This window comes from Microcaecilia unicolor, chromosome 7, assembly GCF_901765095.1.
Source record: "Microcaecilia unicolor chromosome 7, aMicUni1.1, whole genome shotgun sequence".
NCBI lineage: Eukaryota > Metazoa > Chordata > Amphibia > Gymnophiona > Siphonopidae > Microcaecilia > Microcaecilia unicolor.
The window spans coordinates 11,830,045-11,846,596 of record NC_044037.1 but is presented as its reverse complement, the minus strand read 5'-3'; the positions used below and the strand labels follow the sequence as shown (position 1 = coordinate 11,846,596).

The 16,552-nt window shown below is 43.3% G+C and overlaps 1 protein-coding gene across 2 annotated transcripts in view; it reads right to left on the bottom strand.

Moving 5' to 3' along the window:
• MTMR8 (myotubularin related protein 8) overlaps positions 1–16,552 on the bottom strand; it is a 96,233-nt gene that overhangs the window by 22,155 nt on the left and 57,526 nt on the right. For both annotated transcript variants that reach the window (XR_003942883.1, XM_030210238.1), the window contains exons 7-12: positions 12,151–12,283; positions 9,027–9,136; positions 8,683–8,808; positions 5,193–5,242; positions 3,480–3,680; positions 2,757–2,891 (exon numbers count right to left, since the gene is read on the bottom strand). Coding sequence is in view for 1 of the 2 variants with exons in the window: in XM_030210238.1 (XP_030066098.1) it covers positions 2,757–2,891; positions 3,480–3,680; positions 5,193–5,242; positions 8,683–8,808; positions 9,027–9,136; positions 12,151–12,283 (755 nt within the window). In the remaining variant the exon portion in view is untranslated. The remainder of the gene's footprint in view (positions 1–2,756; positions 2,892–3,479; positions 3,681–5,192; positions 5,243–8,682; positions 8,809–9,026; positions 9,137–12,150; positions 12,284–16,552) is intronic.

Sequence of the window (16,552 nt, the reverse complement as noted above, 5' to 3'; positions counted from 1 at the left end):
GATTGCTTTATGGTGCTGTCCTTATAAAAAGACCTTCTCCAGCATGAGCTCTACACATTTGTGGCCTGCTAAGTTATCAAAAATTTGTAACAAGGAATATTGTGTTGGCTGGGCGCTAAAGTGAATGGATCATTGAAGTCAGGTTCTTTGCTAGTCTGTTTCACACAATCATTGTCCCAGTGTATAAACTGATCAATCCCTAAGCTGTACGAGGCACAGTTCAGTGTCTGAAAACACCAGCCTCCACGATTAAAAATAACACAGATATTCAGCACTGGAATCCAAATGCCCAGTAATCAGTGCTGACTGGCACTAGTATCTGCTTAATGGCAACATTCAAACTGCCAACCGGATAGCAAACCAGCCAAAGTTAGGACAGCAGAAAGGCTATCTGAACCACGGCCAGTTAGCAGTTTGGATCTCCTCCAGCTCCATCTGGATAGTGCCAGGCGGTGAAAGGGAATATAAAGCAACGTTATGCAGTTAGTGTCACGAAATATCCTGCTTTTCAATATTGACTACTACACTACCATCTCATTTCAAACATTCTTTGAGCAAAATCACTGGCAGTGGGAAAGTAGACAGGTGAGTTTTGGAAAGTTATAGATCACTTGGCAAGCAGGTTTCCATACTGGCTCTGGGAAGGGGAAGGGAAGGGAAATGGGACTTGATATACCGCCTTTCTGAGGTTTTTGCAACTACATTCAAAGCGGTTTACATATATTCAGGTACTTATTTTGTACCAGGGGCAATGGAGGGTTAAGTGACTTGCCCAGAGTCACAAGGAGCTGCAGTGGGAATTGAACCCAGTTCCCCAGAATCAGAGTCCGCTGCACTAACCACTAGGCTACTCCTCCACTCTGGGAGTGTCTTTCTGGCAATAACGGATCATTGCTAGGACAGTAATGATTCAGTGTTAATGGCTCTATTTCTTGGATTACAACTTTTTCTGTTGTACTATAGCTCAAGGTGAGTTACAATCAGGTACAGAAGGTATTTCCCTGTCCCTGGAGGGTTTACAGTCTGTTTGTACCACAAGCAGTGGAGGGTTAAGTGATTTGCCCAAGATCACAAGGAGCTGCAGTGGGATTTGAACCAGGATCCTCTGGTTCTTAACCCACTCCTCTAACTACAAGATGACTGTGCCACTCTGTTCAGTGCCTTTGTCCTGGTTGATAGTGCCCTACTGCTGGGCAGAGGTTGGCAGTTGATACTATCTGGCTAGGTGTGGCAATGGATACAGTCATTTTCATCATGAAGAATCTGGTGGATGGATTAAAAGAAAAATGTACATAAGTACATAAGTAATGCCACACTGGGAAAAGACCAAAGGTCCATCGAGCCCAGCATCCTGTCCACGACAGTGGCCAATCCAGGCCAAGGGCACCTGGCAAGCTTCCCAAACGTACAAACATTCTATACATGTTATTCCTGGAATTGTGGATTTTTCCCAAGTCCATTTAGTAGCGGTTTATGAACTTGTCCTTTAGGAAACCGTCTAACCCCTTTTTAAACTCTGCTAAGCTAATCACCTTCACCTCGTTCTCCGGCAACGAATTCCAGAGTTTAATTATGCGTTGGGTGAAGAAAACTTTTCTCCGATTTGTTTTAAATTTACTACTCTGTAGTTTCATCGCACGCCCCCTACTCCTAATATTTTTGGAAAGTGTGAACAGACGCTTCACATCCACCTGTTCCACTCCACTCAATATTTTATATACCTCTATCATGTCTCCCCTCGGCCATCACGTCTTCAAGCTGAAAAGCCCTAGCCTCCTTAGTCTTTCTTCTTAGGGAAGTCGTCCCATCCCCGCTATCATTTTAGTCGCCCTTCGCTGTACCTTTTCCAATTCTACTTTATCTTTCTTGAGATGCGGCGACCAGAATTGAACACAATACTCAAGGTGCGGTCGCACCATGGAGCGATACAACGGCATTATAACATCTTCACACCTGTTTTCCATACCTTTCCTAATAATACCCAACATTCTATGCGCTTTCCTAGCCGCAGCAGCACACTGAGCAGAAGGTTTCAGTGTATTATCGACAACGACACCCAGATCTCTTTCTTGGTCCGTAACTCCTAATGTGGAACCTTGCATGACGTAGCTATAATTCGGGTTCTTTTCATAAGATGATCTGCGGCACACCAGTAATTCACTCAACTTCTTATCTAACGGAACTATTAGATAAGAAGTTGAGTGAATTACTGGTGTGCCAATCAGAGTTGGAGACGAGAACATGGTACATCAGAAAAAGTGGTAGGGAGGTTCTAGAAGCCAAACTTAGGCTCCCTTGTTACTGATTTAAGTGCTCTTCATGCTACCTCAATTGGACATAATGTGAAGTAGAACTCTCCACTATTTTGTCAGGTCTCTCCAAAATTGAGCAGTTCAACACTCCAATTGCTTCCCACACTGCACTCTGAGGTACATCTTCTGTTCTCTTCCACCTCCACCTGATTCCTCCTCTTCCTCCCCTGAAGCTGATAGAACCTTAAGATACTTGACAACTCCAAACTCTTTCTTACATGGAACTGTTGCAGATTCAGAGGGAAAAACTCCAAAGCTGGGGAAGTCCCGCCTACCTACGTAGATGGGAAGGAAATTTTTCCTTCCCATTTAGACCAGGCACTCTCGTTCAAAAACAAAAGGGATATTGAAAATGGGATGAAGTACACAATGCTGAAGATGTTAGAATTCTTTCAAAATCTGTGTTTCACTGCATGCGGTTTCTCAAAAGATTATGTAACTTACTTAAAACTGAAAGGCAGAGTGTTAGGCTGAAGCACACCATAGGCAGAAGGCAAGAAGCCAGTATACAGGGGATTCAGGAATTCCTCTTTTCTCTTAAGTAGGAAGGGCCACAAGGAATACGACTTTTGAAAGACACTGTAGAAAATAATAATGTCATTATGTATGAATCACAGAAACGTAGCATATAATGGCAGGCAGAGACAGAGGTTGATCTTGTCTCTGCCTAAATCACTTCCTGATGCAATATTAAAACCCCCCAGTTGACCTCTGCCTTTCCCTTCACAACCTGGTTACCTTCCGTGCTTATCTCATGTTTTTATAAATTCCTTAGGAGGCTGCAACATGCATCCACCACCCCTTTTTTTCTGGTGAAAAAATTTCCTGATGCTACTGCTAGCATTACAGCTGCATTCTGTGACCTAAGAACAGCCATACTGGGTCAGACAAATGGTCCATCTAGCCCGGTATCCTGTTTCCAACAGTGGCCAATCCAATCTTCTGCTAGATTGGATTGGCCACTAAAAAAAAGGTTTATTTCCTGTGCATTGCATTATCTCCTCCCATCAACAACTCTTTCTCTGCCTTAACATTTCAGGATCCAGTAATCAAGCAAGACTTTTCAGGTTATGAATGAAGAAAAACTATTTATTATAGGAGTCAAAAAGCAGTTTTTAAGCATTAACAGAAAGGTTTAAAGAAACCTGTGATGGAACCTGGACTTACCCCAGATCCTCCCGCTCTTTGTGAGAGTTTCCAATGAAGTTCCCGAACTGGCAGGAGAAAACATGGTCATGGATTTCAAGCAGGAAGCGCTCATTGAACTCAAATGCACAAGGAAATTGTTGCATGAGTTGCCAGACACATTCCACAAACTGTGTGAAGATGGGGGACACCTCCTTTGGGTCGCCATCCAGGTGGCCACATCTGCAGAGATGTAAACAGTTAAAAATCTAAATGCAGAGTAGGAAAACTGCACTGCTAGAAAAAAAAAAAACAGTGATCCGGTGCACATCTGTCCTAGACCCTGGGTGTCTGTGGGCACATGCTATCCCTCCCAGGATGCTAAAATATGTATGATGTGAGCTCTACGAGGGGCAGAACAGCTCATCTGTTTAGTCTCAGAAGCCACTTGGGAGGGTAACAGGTTTATATTCGACAGTAACTTAGTAACATAGTAGATGACAGCAGAAAAAGACCTGCACGGTCCATCCAGTCTGCCCAACAAGATAAACTCATATGTGTATACCTTAACTTGATTTGTACCTGTCTTTTTCAGGGCACAGACCGTATAAGTCTGCCCAGCACTATACCCCGCCTCCCAACCACCAGTCCCGCCTCCCACCACTGGCTCTGGCACAGACCGTATAAGTCTGCCCACCACTATCCTCGCCTCCCAACCACCAACCCCTCTTCCTCCCCACTGGCTCCGCCGGTTTTGTGCTGTGTCTCGTTGTTCTCTCCCTTCTTCCCCAGCCCGAAATGAAAGAGCTCTGACTTCCTTCTTCCCTCCACATCCTGAACAGAAGCCCCTTCCTGGACCCAGCCATATCCCCCCCCCCCCCCCCCCCCAAAGGATCTAACCCTACCACCCTAGTGGTCTAATGACTAGTCACTCCTACATGTGCTGGCTCCAATTCCAAAACAGCAGCCACGACCTCCAGCAGCAGTCTCGTCAGACTGACGCTGAAATTCGTGGCAGCTATTTTGACATGGAGACACATGGAGTTCTGCCAAGTCTTACCAAACTTAAAGCCAATTCACAGCTTTAGTCTGAGCAGGTTCAATTAGAAAAAAAAAAATTTAGGAAACAAGAGACAGTGAGGTATGAAGCCAGGAGAGCTCCTGGGACTTCTGAATTCTAATCTTCATTCTGTATGATCCTTTGCTCATCTCTTTTCCCCGGCCTCATCTCTGTAGCCCCCCCCCCCCCCCCCACCCTCCATATATACACACCCCTATATGAAGGAAAAGTGTAAATTATTCCTTAAGTGCCAATCTCATTCACTTATTGGTCAAGGTAAAACAAGAGAAGTTAGCTCTGCATGCTGACCTGCTCCCTACAGGATCCACGTCCCCCTTTCCATCATCATAAGCTCGTAAGAATAACCATACTGAGTCAGACCAATGGTCCATCTAGCCCAGTATCCTGTCTAAGTACCTGGCAGAATCCCTCTAGCCCAGTATCCTGTCTAAGTACCTGGCAGAATCCCAGAGAGTAGCAACATTCCATGCTACCTATCCCAGGGCAAGCAGTGGCTTCCCCATGTCTATCTCAATAACAGACTATGGACTTTTCCAAGCCTTTTTTAAACCCAGATATGCAAAGCGTTGTTACCACATCCTCAGGCAGCGAGTTCCAGAGCTTAACTATTCTTTGAGTGAAAAAATATTTCCTCCTATTTGTTTTACAAGTATTTCCAGTTGGATGACACATACCTTTGTGAGAACTTGTGGCCCACCGAGATCCATTCTTTTTCAATTAAAACCTTAATGTCCATTGAGAGAGAAAAATGGAAACAGGGTAAGTGGCATGCACTTGTTTTTTATTTCATTTCACAACATAAAAGGAAACTGTACGCCTGGATGACTAGCCATCGTCAGTCTCAAAATGAGCTATGTCTGTTTACTTCAGTACTTGTTATACCACCTTTAAATGAACATAATGCGGTTTTACAGGCTAATTTTAAGAAAATGAATATTAGATATTTAATAGGACGTACAGGCAAAGTTAGAAGAGCAAAGGAGACAATAGATCATACCTGCTAATTTTTGTTCCTTTAATCCCAACAGACCAGTTCAGAACCCACGAGTTGTGTCCAGCCAGCGGATGGAGACAGAAATAAAAGTTGTGTGTGATTTGCCCCTTAAGAGCACTGCACAGTCTTAGTTACTCAGTACTTCAACTGGCAAATTAATGGATTACATGTTATCCCTACCACTTGAGTCATACTTTATGTACTCACGTCCATATGTTATACTCAAACAATTTAGAAAGGGTAATCTGCTGAAGAAAACACAAACTCAAAAGAAACTTGATGGTATAAAACTAGAACACCACTATGGAAAGCACTACTAATGTTGGCCTCTGAACTAGCCATTTTTCATAAGCTGTATGGAGCCCAGACCTTATGAAGGTAGCCCCTTAGCTCAACTCAAGTCTAGCTTCTCAACTAGCTTAGCAGCTATTTCATTGACCAACCTAGGGGACTGCATGGTCATTCATTCATCTGCTGGAGACTGAAAAATACTAAGTACCTAAGGCTGTACAGTGCTCTTAAAGGTTGAATCACATAGAACACTTATTTCTCTGTCTCCATCCGTTGGCTGACAGAACCCCTCCACCCCCCCCCCCCCCCCCCCCCCCCCCCCCCACACACACACAAATTCTGGATAGGCCTGGTTTGGTCTGATAAGCATGCTAAGGAAACAAGGTTCATAATAGTAACAGTCAAGGAATGTTTTGCTAGCAATGTCTTGACAAATAAGAATCCCCTCCCCCCCATACTGCAAGTTCTGAATCTCAGTAATCTAAACAGCACAATAGAGTTAATATCAAACATGCAGGAATAGCCCCCCCCCCCCAAAAAAAAAAAAGACAGGAGCTTGGTTCATCAGAGGTGTTTGCAGAAAAAGGAAGGAACTGTTGGCAAGCTGGGCCCTGTGCTCTGAGCCATGTTATTATATACGCTATACAACAGTGAATGAAATGGCAGCTTTTTTCAATCCCTGCTGGAACTCTCAAGGTTGATAAGAGTAGCTCTGACATTTAGAACAGACACCAAAGTGATGGGCTAGGTTACAATACTGGCTTGTAAAATACTTCCAATTGGCTTGTGACGTGACACCCCACTTGAGAAATGCAGAACAAAATGAGGATGGCTAAACTGTAGTGTTCTTTTTTTTATTTAAAAATTATTTTAAAAAGAAGTTAATAGAATCCAATAACATCTTGTACTGTGGACTGTTTTCAATCTGTGATGGGCCTCTCGATTTAAAAGCTAAGAAGAGTGCCGAAGTGGTACAACCCAGAAGGGTTATGGATAAATTAGGTTTTCCCTGCTAATTTTTCCTCTTTTAGTCCCACCAGATCAGTCCAGAATCTGTGGGTTATGTCCATCGACCAGCCGATGGAGACAGAAGTAAAAAAGTAATGCACGCTTCACCCTATAAGGGTCCAAAAAGAAACAGAAAACCAAACACTTCCACAAATCATAGCAGAACAGCACAAAGGGTGGAGGTGACCACAAGAAAAGTCTGTTCCAGGTGAAGTATCAATTAAAAATGTATTAACAGATACACAGCTCTCGGAATCCAGTACATATGCTGTGTGGATGGACCTAACACGGGCTGTGTTTTGGCTATCAAGCCTTCATCAGGAGTCAGTACGTGGAAGCTTGGCCCATCCTGCCCTGAAGTTGATATAGCCTCTATGGCTAATGTCTCCTATGGTCTCAACCACACTTTGGATCTTTGATCTGACAGATTACAGAACCTAAGCAAGATTCCAAGAATTATTTATCTGTTAACAAATCTTTAAATGATACTTCACCTGGAACAGATTTTTCTTGTGTTCACCTTATAAGGGTCCCCCATGCAGCATGCTACCAACAGTATTTCAAATGACAAAACAATGGAACAAAATGATTTATTAAAGTAAATTGTCACCAATAGAATATATCTTCAGTCCCATGGAAATCTCCACAAAGGGATAATAAGAAAGAAGGGATCTGGACTCCTCTACGTATTCCTTACCACATTTTTCTCACTTGCTGACATCTTTCATTTATTCTGAGAGGAAGGTTAGGTTTATTTTATGAGTTAGTGGTCCAATTGACCTGTTCAGTCCAGAAGCTGAAAGGCCTAGCTTCTGAAAATACTAGGAAGGAATCCAGACTGGTCTGGATTGTGAAGAGACGTGATATACTAGGCTCCTGAAAACACAGTGCAATGCTCCAAAAGACAGACATGTAGAAAACTGGAATGTGAATAAAACTGACAGCTGTTGGCCACGTTGCCACGGCCCTAAGAAATACAAACCAAGATACTGCTAAAGAAGGCTGCATGGAAAAAGACTCACCTAAGTCCCTTTCAATACCTGTTTCCCAGTTCCAACTGTTGAATAACATCATTACAGGAGGAATGCATTATTATACAGACCAGCTACTACTACTAATCATTTCTACAGTGCTACTAGACGTACACAGCGCCGTACACATTTTATGCAGGTACTTTCTCTGTCCCTAGTGGGCTCACAATCCAAGTTTGCGTACCTGGGGCAATGGAGGGTTAAGGGCCCCCTTTTACAAAGAAGCGGTAAGCCCACTGCAGGCTTACCGCTCGCTAAGGAAGAAGTACCACTGGGCTACCGCAGCAACCTGGATGTGCTTCCCACCCCCAGTGCACCATTACATAGCTACACTCTCTCAAAATAACCGTGGTAGCCAGGATAGGAAGCAATTTTCCACCTTACAGTGATTGGCTTCAGCTGTAGATTGGGCCCTGGCATGTTAACATATTGTGAAGGGCTAAGAGTACAGAGAACACACAAAAACCTCACTTGCTGGATCACCAGAGGCAAGCTAAAGATTTTCACATAAATGTGTAGGTGTTCCTGGGATGTTTTGTTTTAAGACATGAACTATTTGAAACAGAGCTGTACCGAATAGCATATTTTACTATTTGGCCGAATAAGAAAATTATTATTTGGTTGAATGCGACTACCAAATAATGAGCATTAAGCTTTAACATAACAAATGAAAGAAGCAATGTGAAATCAGAGATCAAGTGTTTATTTCAGCAGGATTTAGCACTGTACAGCCCTGGTTTATTCGTATTTGAATTCAAATCACTATTCGTCCAAATTCGAACGTAATCGGAGACTAATTGAATCTTCAGTACAGCCATAGTTTGAAACTTCACTCCTTACCATTAGCCCTTTAAAAGTCCTGTAATATGGATCGAGGAGAAGACTTGCCACCGAGCAAACTTGTGCTGTGCGGTCCCATCCGTCTGAGCAGTGAACTAACACACTGGCCTTTTCATCTTTCACCGCCTGCCAGGACGAGAAAACAGGAGAGGATAGATATGCTTTTTATTTCACTTCTATTCTCTTTTCTTGAACAGCACTGCTAAAGATTTGTAAGACACATGCTCCTTTCTTGCTCACTGGCATTTTTGTCCTATTTTCTAGCTTCAACTAAAGTAGTAAAGCAGGTTTTTGTGGGTTTTTTTTGGTTGAGCAAGAATGGTTGTGTTCATTAGGTGGCTCACCTTTGCTAGAAAGACTCCTGCATCCATGACAGCTTTAATATGCCGTAGCCAGCCAGAGTTCTCCAAGCCTGTCAGAAAGTCACTCATGGACAGAGATCTTGTTTCACACACTAACAGAGAAATGAGAGCATTAAGTGGACAGAGAGTTCGGTCAAAAACATCCCATCTCATAATTACAAGGTGGTAACAAAAATATGCCAGTACATCTCCACCATGTTAACCCACTGCAGCTTCAGTTTTTCTACCTTTAAGATCGTCCTAAGTCACAGGGTCCAACAATCTGTCCTTGCCCCAACTCCCAATTCATAAAGTACTTGTCTTTCACACCTAGGAAATCTCAGGAAAGAGATATAGAGGGGCATTTTCGAAAGGGACAAAGTCCTAGTTGCGATTTGGACATCCTTGCAAAACGTTCAAATCCAGGAGCAGGGAAACCTGTATTTTCAAAACAAGATGGACGTCTATCTTTCGTTTCAAAAATACCGTCAGAGATGTCCAAATCCTTAAATTTCACCATCCCTAGACATGGACGTTTCTGATTTTCAGTGATTTTCGAAACCAAAGACATCCATGTCAAAAATGACCAAATGCAAGCCATTTGGTCGTGGGAGGAGCCAGCATTTGTAGTGCACTGGTCCCCCTGACATGCCAGGAGACCAACCGGGCACCCTAGGGGGCACTGCACTGGACTGGACTTCATAAATTGCTCCCAGGAACATAGCTCCCTTACCTTGTGTGCTGAGCCCCCCCAAAACCCACTCCCCACAACTGTACACCACTACCATAGCCCTTAGAGATGAAGGGGGGCACCTAGATGTGGGTACAGTGGGTTTGTGGTGGGTTTTGGAAGGCTCGCTGTTTCCTCCACAAACGTAACAGGTGTGGGGGGGGGGGGGGATGGGGCTGGGTCCGCCTGTCTGAAGTGCACTGCACCCACTAAAACTGCTCCAGGGACCTGCATAGTACTGTCATGGACCTGAGTATGACATCTGAGGCTGGCACAAAATATTTTTAAAGATGTTTTTTGAGGGTGGGAGAGGGTTGGTGACCACTGGGAGAGTAAGGGGAGGTCATCCCCATTGCCCTCCGGTGGTCATCTGGTCATTTCGGGTACCTTTTTGTGCCTTAGTCATAAGAAAAACAGGTCTGGGTGAAAGCATCTAAGTGCTCGTCAGGGACGTCCTTGTTTTTTTTCAATTATGGGTCAAGGACGTCCAAGTGTTAGGCACGCCCAAGTCCCGCCTTTGCTACGTCTCCAACACGCCCCCTTGAACTTTGGCCGTCCTTGCAACGGAGTGCAGTTGAAGATGTCCTAAATAGAGCTTCGATTATACCGATTTGGACATCCCTGGGAGGATGTCCATCTTCTGATTTATGTCAAAAGATGGACGTCCTCTTTCGAAAATGAGCCCGATAGCTACCTCTGCTGTTTAACTGAGGACAGAAATTTTGAGTTTAGTTATGGAACTCTTAACAGACATGTTTCCAAAGACTATTCTGCCTTTTCTCCCCCACTCAAGAGGAAAAAAAAATCACCTCATGACTACACATGCATAGCTTGGTCTTTTACAGTGGCTTGCAGAGTTGACAAATTAACTATAAAATGTCCCTGATCACTTAATCAAGCGAATTTTTGTAGTAATGGTATATGGATTAACTAATGTGAGAAGAAGCCTCGGCAGTGACTTGCTTCACGTTGGAACCACTGCTCGACAACTCGCTTATCTCTTCATTGGCTTCAAATATTTCTCATAGAAACACATTTTTTTTACTTATCTTAAAAAGTTTCAACCAACGCGAAGCAATAACATCAGTAGACGAGGACCTGTGCCAACATGTCATGTTTCACCATGTTGCGTCAGGGCCACAGTCCTTAGAAAAACGCCTACATCTCTCTGGCATTTATGAATATCTTTCTTGAAAGATATTGCTTCACGTTTGTTTTAGCTTTTTAAGATAAGTAAAAAATTTGTTTCTATGAAGTCTTTAAAGCATTTTGAGAGAATAAAATTTGTTACAATGTGAGAAATATTTGAAGCTGATGAAGAGAAATGAATAGATGGCCAATGGTTCCGGAATGAAATGGGTCACTGCCGAAGCTTCTACTCATGTTAGTTAATTCATGTACCATTATTACAAAAATTATTTTTGCGCTGGGTTAAGTATACTTATATATTTGGTTGCAGAACCAATAGGCAGGAGGAATTTTTCACAGCCTGCAATGTTTGCGACATACCTAGGCACATTTTACCTTACACACGACAGTCAGTTTTCAAACAGAAACAGTTAGCAGACATGTCTGCACACCAAAAAGCCTGTGTAATGAGAACATGTTATTTATTTATGAGAGTAGCTGAGCAGAGATAAAAGTATCTCGCATACATCTGAAATGCCCACATACAAGTGCTGTTTTTCTCCCCTGACCTAAACAATGCTGCTTTTTAACCCAGCTAAAAGTGTGCATGCTGTTAGCCAGGCAGAGGGGCTAGTTTTCAACCCAACTGGGGAAACGACTTTGAAAAATTAGCCTTCTAGGCATCAGGAGGAAGAGAACACAAAAAAAAAACCCACTCCCCATCACTATTTGCTAAGGTTGCAAACAGAAAAAGCTCAAAGGCTCCTGCTTCTATAATCCTCTCTTCTGTGACATATAGGCCCCAACCCTATGTAGTCAAGCCATAAAGAAATGCCTAGAGTGGCATACAATTGTTCAAAGGTTGCAGAGATAAATGTACACAAAGGAAGAAGATGCCACAAATTTCAATGCTGTCTGCTGCAGACAGAAAATCTTTCGAAAATTGCTCTACATAGCTGCAATATTTTTAACCATTTTTTTCTTTCAACTTGCCACCTCTTTTTTTTCCCTCCTTTCTCTCTGGCTCTCATCAAGTGCCATAAAAATATAGTTCCACACTTTTTCTCCACCCATCTACACCTTTGTGTAGGTGGCTCCCTTCAAAATTCCTGAAACTCTCCCTTCAGTTTGGTCAGAGGCCACTCCTAGGCCACAGCCTGAGCTCTCTCCAACCTCCGTCCTGTGCTGCTGCTATATGCACATCCCATGTACGAGCTCCCCCACATGCTGGCTGCAGGAGCTGGGAAACCAAGCCAAGCTTCACCATACCTTCCAGGAGTTTCTGCAGACTGTTCCGCATAACATGGATGTTTTCGATACCAATGAACTGAAAGCGAATGTTGACGTAATTATCCTCATTCTCGTATCCTTTGCCAGCAGCTCTGTTTGCCATGGCATTCAGCTGCATTTCACAAAAGAGAAAAGGTGAAGTTCTAATAGTTGGATTAAGTCCTGGAGAGAAAAATCTAGGTAACTCATGATGTTCTAAATAAAGAAGCAGCTGAAGAATGGATCCAAACGGTCTGGGAAGTTTCTGCTGGTTCTTTAAAAATATATCACAGTCTACTCTGATAAATAAGAGACAGCAAACCTGGCAGAATTCTAAAACCATTAGCTGGACAGCATATTTTTCTTGGATTCCAAAGGGTCCTATTTACTAAATGGCATCAATACATGCTAAACACTTGCAGTGGTACCAGATGTACAGTGGTGGAAATAAGTATTTGATCCCTTGCTGATTTTGTAAGTTTGCCCACTGACAAAGACATGAGCAGCCCATAATTGAAGGGTAGGTTATTGGTAACAGTGAGAGATAGCACATCACAAATTAAATCCGGAAAATCACATTGTGGAAAGTATATGAATTTATTTGCATTCTGCAGAGGGAAATAAGTATTTGATCCCCCACCAACCAGTAAGAGATCTGGCCCCTACAGACCAGGTAGATGCTCCAAATCAACTCGTTACCTGCATGACAGACAGCTGTCGGCAATGGTCACCTGTATGAAAGACACCTGTCCACAGACTCAGTGAATCAGTCAGACTCTAACCTCTACAAAATGGCCAAGAGCAAGGAGCTGTCTAAGGATGTCAGGGACAAGATCATACACCTGCACAAGGCTGGAATGGGCTACAAAACCATCAGTAAGACGCTGGGCGAGAAGGAGACAACTGTTGGTGCCATAGTAAGAAAATGGAAGAAGTACAAAATGACTGTCAATCGACAAAGATCTGGGGCTCCACGCAAAATCTCACCTCGTGGGGTATCCTTGATCATGAGGAAGGTTAGAAATCAGCCTACAACTACAAGGGGGGAACTTGTCAATGATCTCAAGGCAGCTGGGACCACTGTCACCACGAAAACCATTGGTAACACATTACGACATAACGGATTGCAATCCTGCAGTGCCCGCAAGGTCCCCCTGCTCCGGAAGGCACATGTGACGGCCCGTCTGAAGTTTGCCAGTGAACACCTGGATGATGCCGAGAGTGATTGGGAGAAGGTGCTGTGGTCAGATGAGACAAAAATTGAGCTCTTTGGCATGAACTCAACTCGCCGTGTTTGGAGGAAGAGAAATGCTGCCTATGACCCAAAGAACACCGTCCCCACTGTCAAGCATGGAGGTGGAAATGTTATGTTTTGGGGGTGTTTCTCTGCTAAGGGCACAGGACTACTTCACCGCATCAATGGGAGAATGGATGGGGCCATGTACCATACAATTCTGAGTGACAACCTCCTTCCCTCCGCCAGGGCCTTAAAAATGGGTCGTGGCTGGGTCTTCCAGCACGACAATGACCCAAAACATACAGCCAAGGCAACAAAGGAGTGGCTCAGGAAGAAGCACATTAGGGTCATGGAGTGGCCTAGCCAGTCACCAGACCTTAATCCCATTGAAAACTTATGGAGGGAGCTGAAGCTGCGAGTTGCCAAGCGACAGCCCAGAACTCTTAATGATTTAGAGATGATCTGCAAAGAGGAGTGGACCAAAATTCCTCCTGACATGTGTGCAAACCTCATCATCAACTACAGAAGACGTCTGACCGCTGTGCTTGCCAACAAGGGTTTTGCCACCAAGTATTAGGTCTTGTTTGCCAGAGGGATTAAATACTTATTTCCCTCTGCAGAATGCAAATAAATTCATATACTTTCCACAATGTGATTTTCCGGATTTAATTTGTGATGTGCTATCTCTCACTGTTACCAATAACCTACCCTTCAATTATGGGCTGCTCATGTCTTTGTCAGTGGGCAAACTTACAAAATCAGCAAGGGATCAAATACTTATTTCCACCACTGTATGTTAAACATTCATATTACTGTTAACACTGATTTCTTTCTCCAATAACTCAGACTTTAGCACTGAAATGAGTGATTAAAAATGCAGACTTGAACTAACCAGTTCATTTGCATATAGCATAGGTGGAAAACTACATTAATGCCGCCAGTAACACAAAACTTAATTAAGCTTTTACTGTAAAAGTTTTTGCATGTTACTGTGGGGCTTTAACATGCTATTTACTAAAGGTCATTAATCCCCTTTACTGAATAGTACAAAAAAGCTGTAAACGTCATATTAAACATGTGGATAGTCATGTAATTTTAATGCACTTTTACTACATAAGAACATAAGAGTAGCCATACTGGGTCAGACCAATGGTCCATCTAGCCCAGTATCCTGTTTCCAACAGTGGCAAAACCAGGTCACAAGTACCTGGCAGAAACCCAAATCATAGCAACATTCCATGCTATAAATTCCAGGGCAAGCAGTTCCCTCGCCATATATGTCTCAATAGTAGACTACAGACTTTTCCTCCAGGAACTTGTCCAAACTTTTTTTAAACCCAGAAACGCTAACTGCTGTTACTATATCCTCCGACAAAGAGTTCCAGAGCTTAACAATTCATTCGTGAAAAATATGTCCTCCAATTTGTTTTAGAAGTATTTCCATGTAACCTCGAGCGTCCCCTAGTCTTTATACTTTTGGAACAAGTAAAAAAATTGATTTACATCTTCTAATTCTACACCAGTCAGGACTTTGTAGACCTCAATCATATCCTCCCCCCCCCCCCCCCCCCCCCCCCCCCGCCAGTCTTTTCTTTTCCAAGCTGAAGAGCCCTAACCTCTTTAGCCTTTCCTCATACAAGAGGAGTTCCATCCCCATCATCATTTTGGTCACTCTTCTTTGAACCTTTTCGAATTCTGCTATATCTTTTTTGAGATACGGCAAACAGAACTCAATACTCAAGGTGCAGTCACACCATGGAGCAATACAGAGGCATTACAGTATTTTGGGTCTTATTCACCATCCCTTTCCTAATAATCCTGTTTGCTTTTTTGGCTGCCACTGCACACTGGGCAGAAGATTTCAGCGTATTATCTACAATGACACCCAGATCTTTTTCTTGAGTGCTGACCCCCCCAAGGTGGACCCTAGCATCAGGTAACTATGACTCAGATTATTCTTCCCAATGTGCATCACTTTGCATTTATCCACATTAAATTTCATCTGCCATTTTGTGCTTTTTAACACTGATGTTAGTTATGAGAATGGGCTCCATAGTTAGGTGAAAAGCTCTCTCTGGCTCAGCATTAATTATCCACATAGTGCTGTTGCAAATTCACAGATAGAGGCACATACGTTTAGCAGCAGAGGCTAAATGTATATATCTGTTTAAATAGTGGTCTGAAAATACTTAAAGAATGCCTTTATGCCATAATGCCTTTATGGAAGTAAGGCAGCAAATTTGAGGCTCCAAAGATTAAGTGTAATAATTCGTGCTACTGGGTAAGAAGAGATACGAAGATTCAGATGAGATTGAATTTTGTTCTTCATTACTGGTTAAAGCTCCAGTCCTCTCAAGGAAGAAGGTGTTTCACCAGATGACTTCCTCAGAGATAACAGGTAGATAGAATGAACCCATTAGATTTAGAATGGATCTCTTTTCATTTATGAAGGCTGTATTTCATGTACTGGGTCTCCTTGAAATGTGGCCCTCATCCTGCAGTTAAAATACTTCCCCCACCCCCCCCCCCCAAATATTTTATTCATAAAGTTTGATTATATAATTTTTATGCAGGAACCACTTAAGCTGTACCCAGAGAAAGCCTTTAAAAGGGCATTACAGGTTATCTTACAGATGCATCAAAGACTGGTTAACGAGATTTTTGTTGTTGTTGTTGTTAAGGGGAGTTCTGATTAATCTGAAATATTAGTTCAAGAACTCACCTTTTCTCCCTTTAATTATAGTAACATAGTAGATGACGGCAGAAAAAGGCCTGCACGGTCCATCCAGTCTGCCCAACAAAATAAACTCATGTGTGCTAGTTTTTGTGTATACCTTACCTTGATTTGTACCTGTCATTTTCAGGGCACAGACCGTATAAGTCTGCCCAGCACTATCCCTGCCTCCCAACCACCTGCCCCTCCTCCCAACCACCGGCTCTGGTACAGACCGTACAAGTCTGGCCAGCACTATCCCCGCCTCCCAACCACCAGCCCCGCCTCCCACCACCGGCTCTGGCACAGACCATATAAGCTTGCCCAGCACTGTTCCCCGCCTCCCACCACCGGCTCTGGCACAGACCGTATAAGTCTGCCCAGCACTAGCCCCGCCTCCCAACCACCGGCTCTGCCACCCATTCTAGGCTAAGCTCCTGAGGATCCATTCC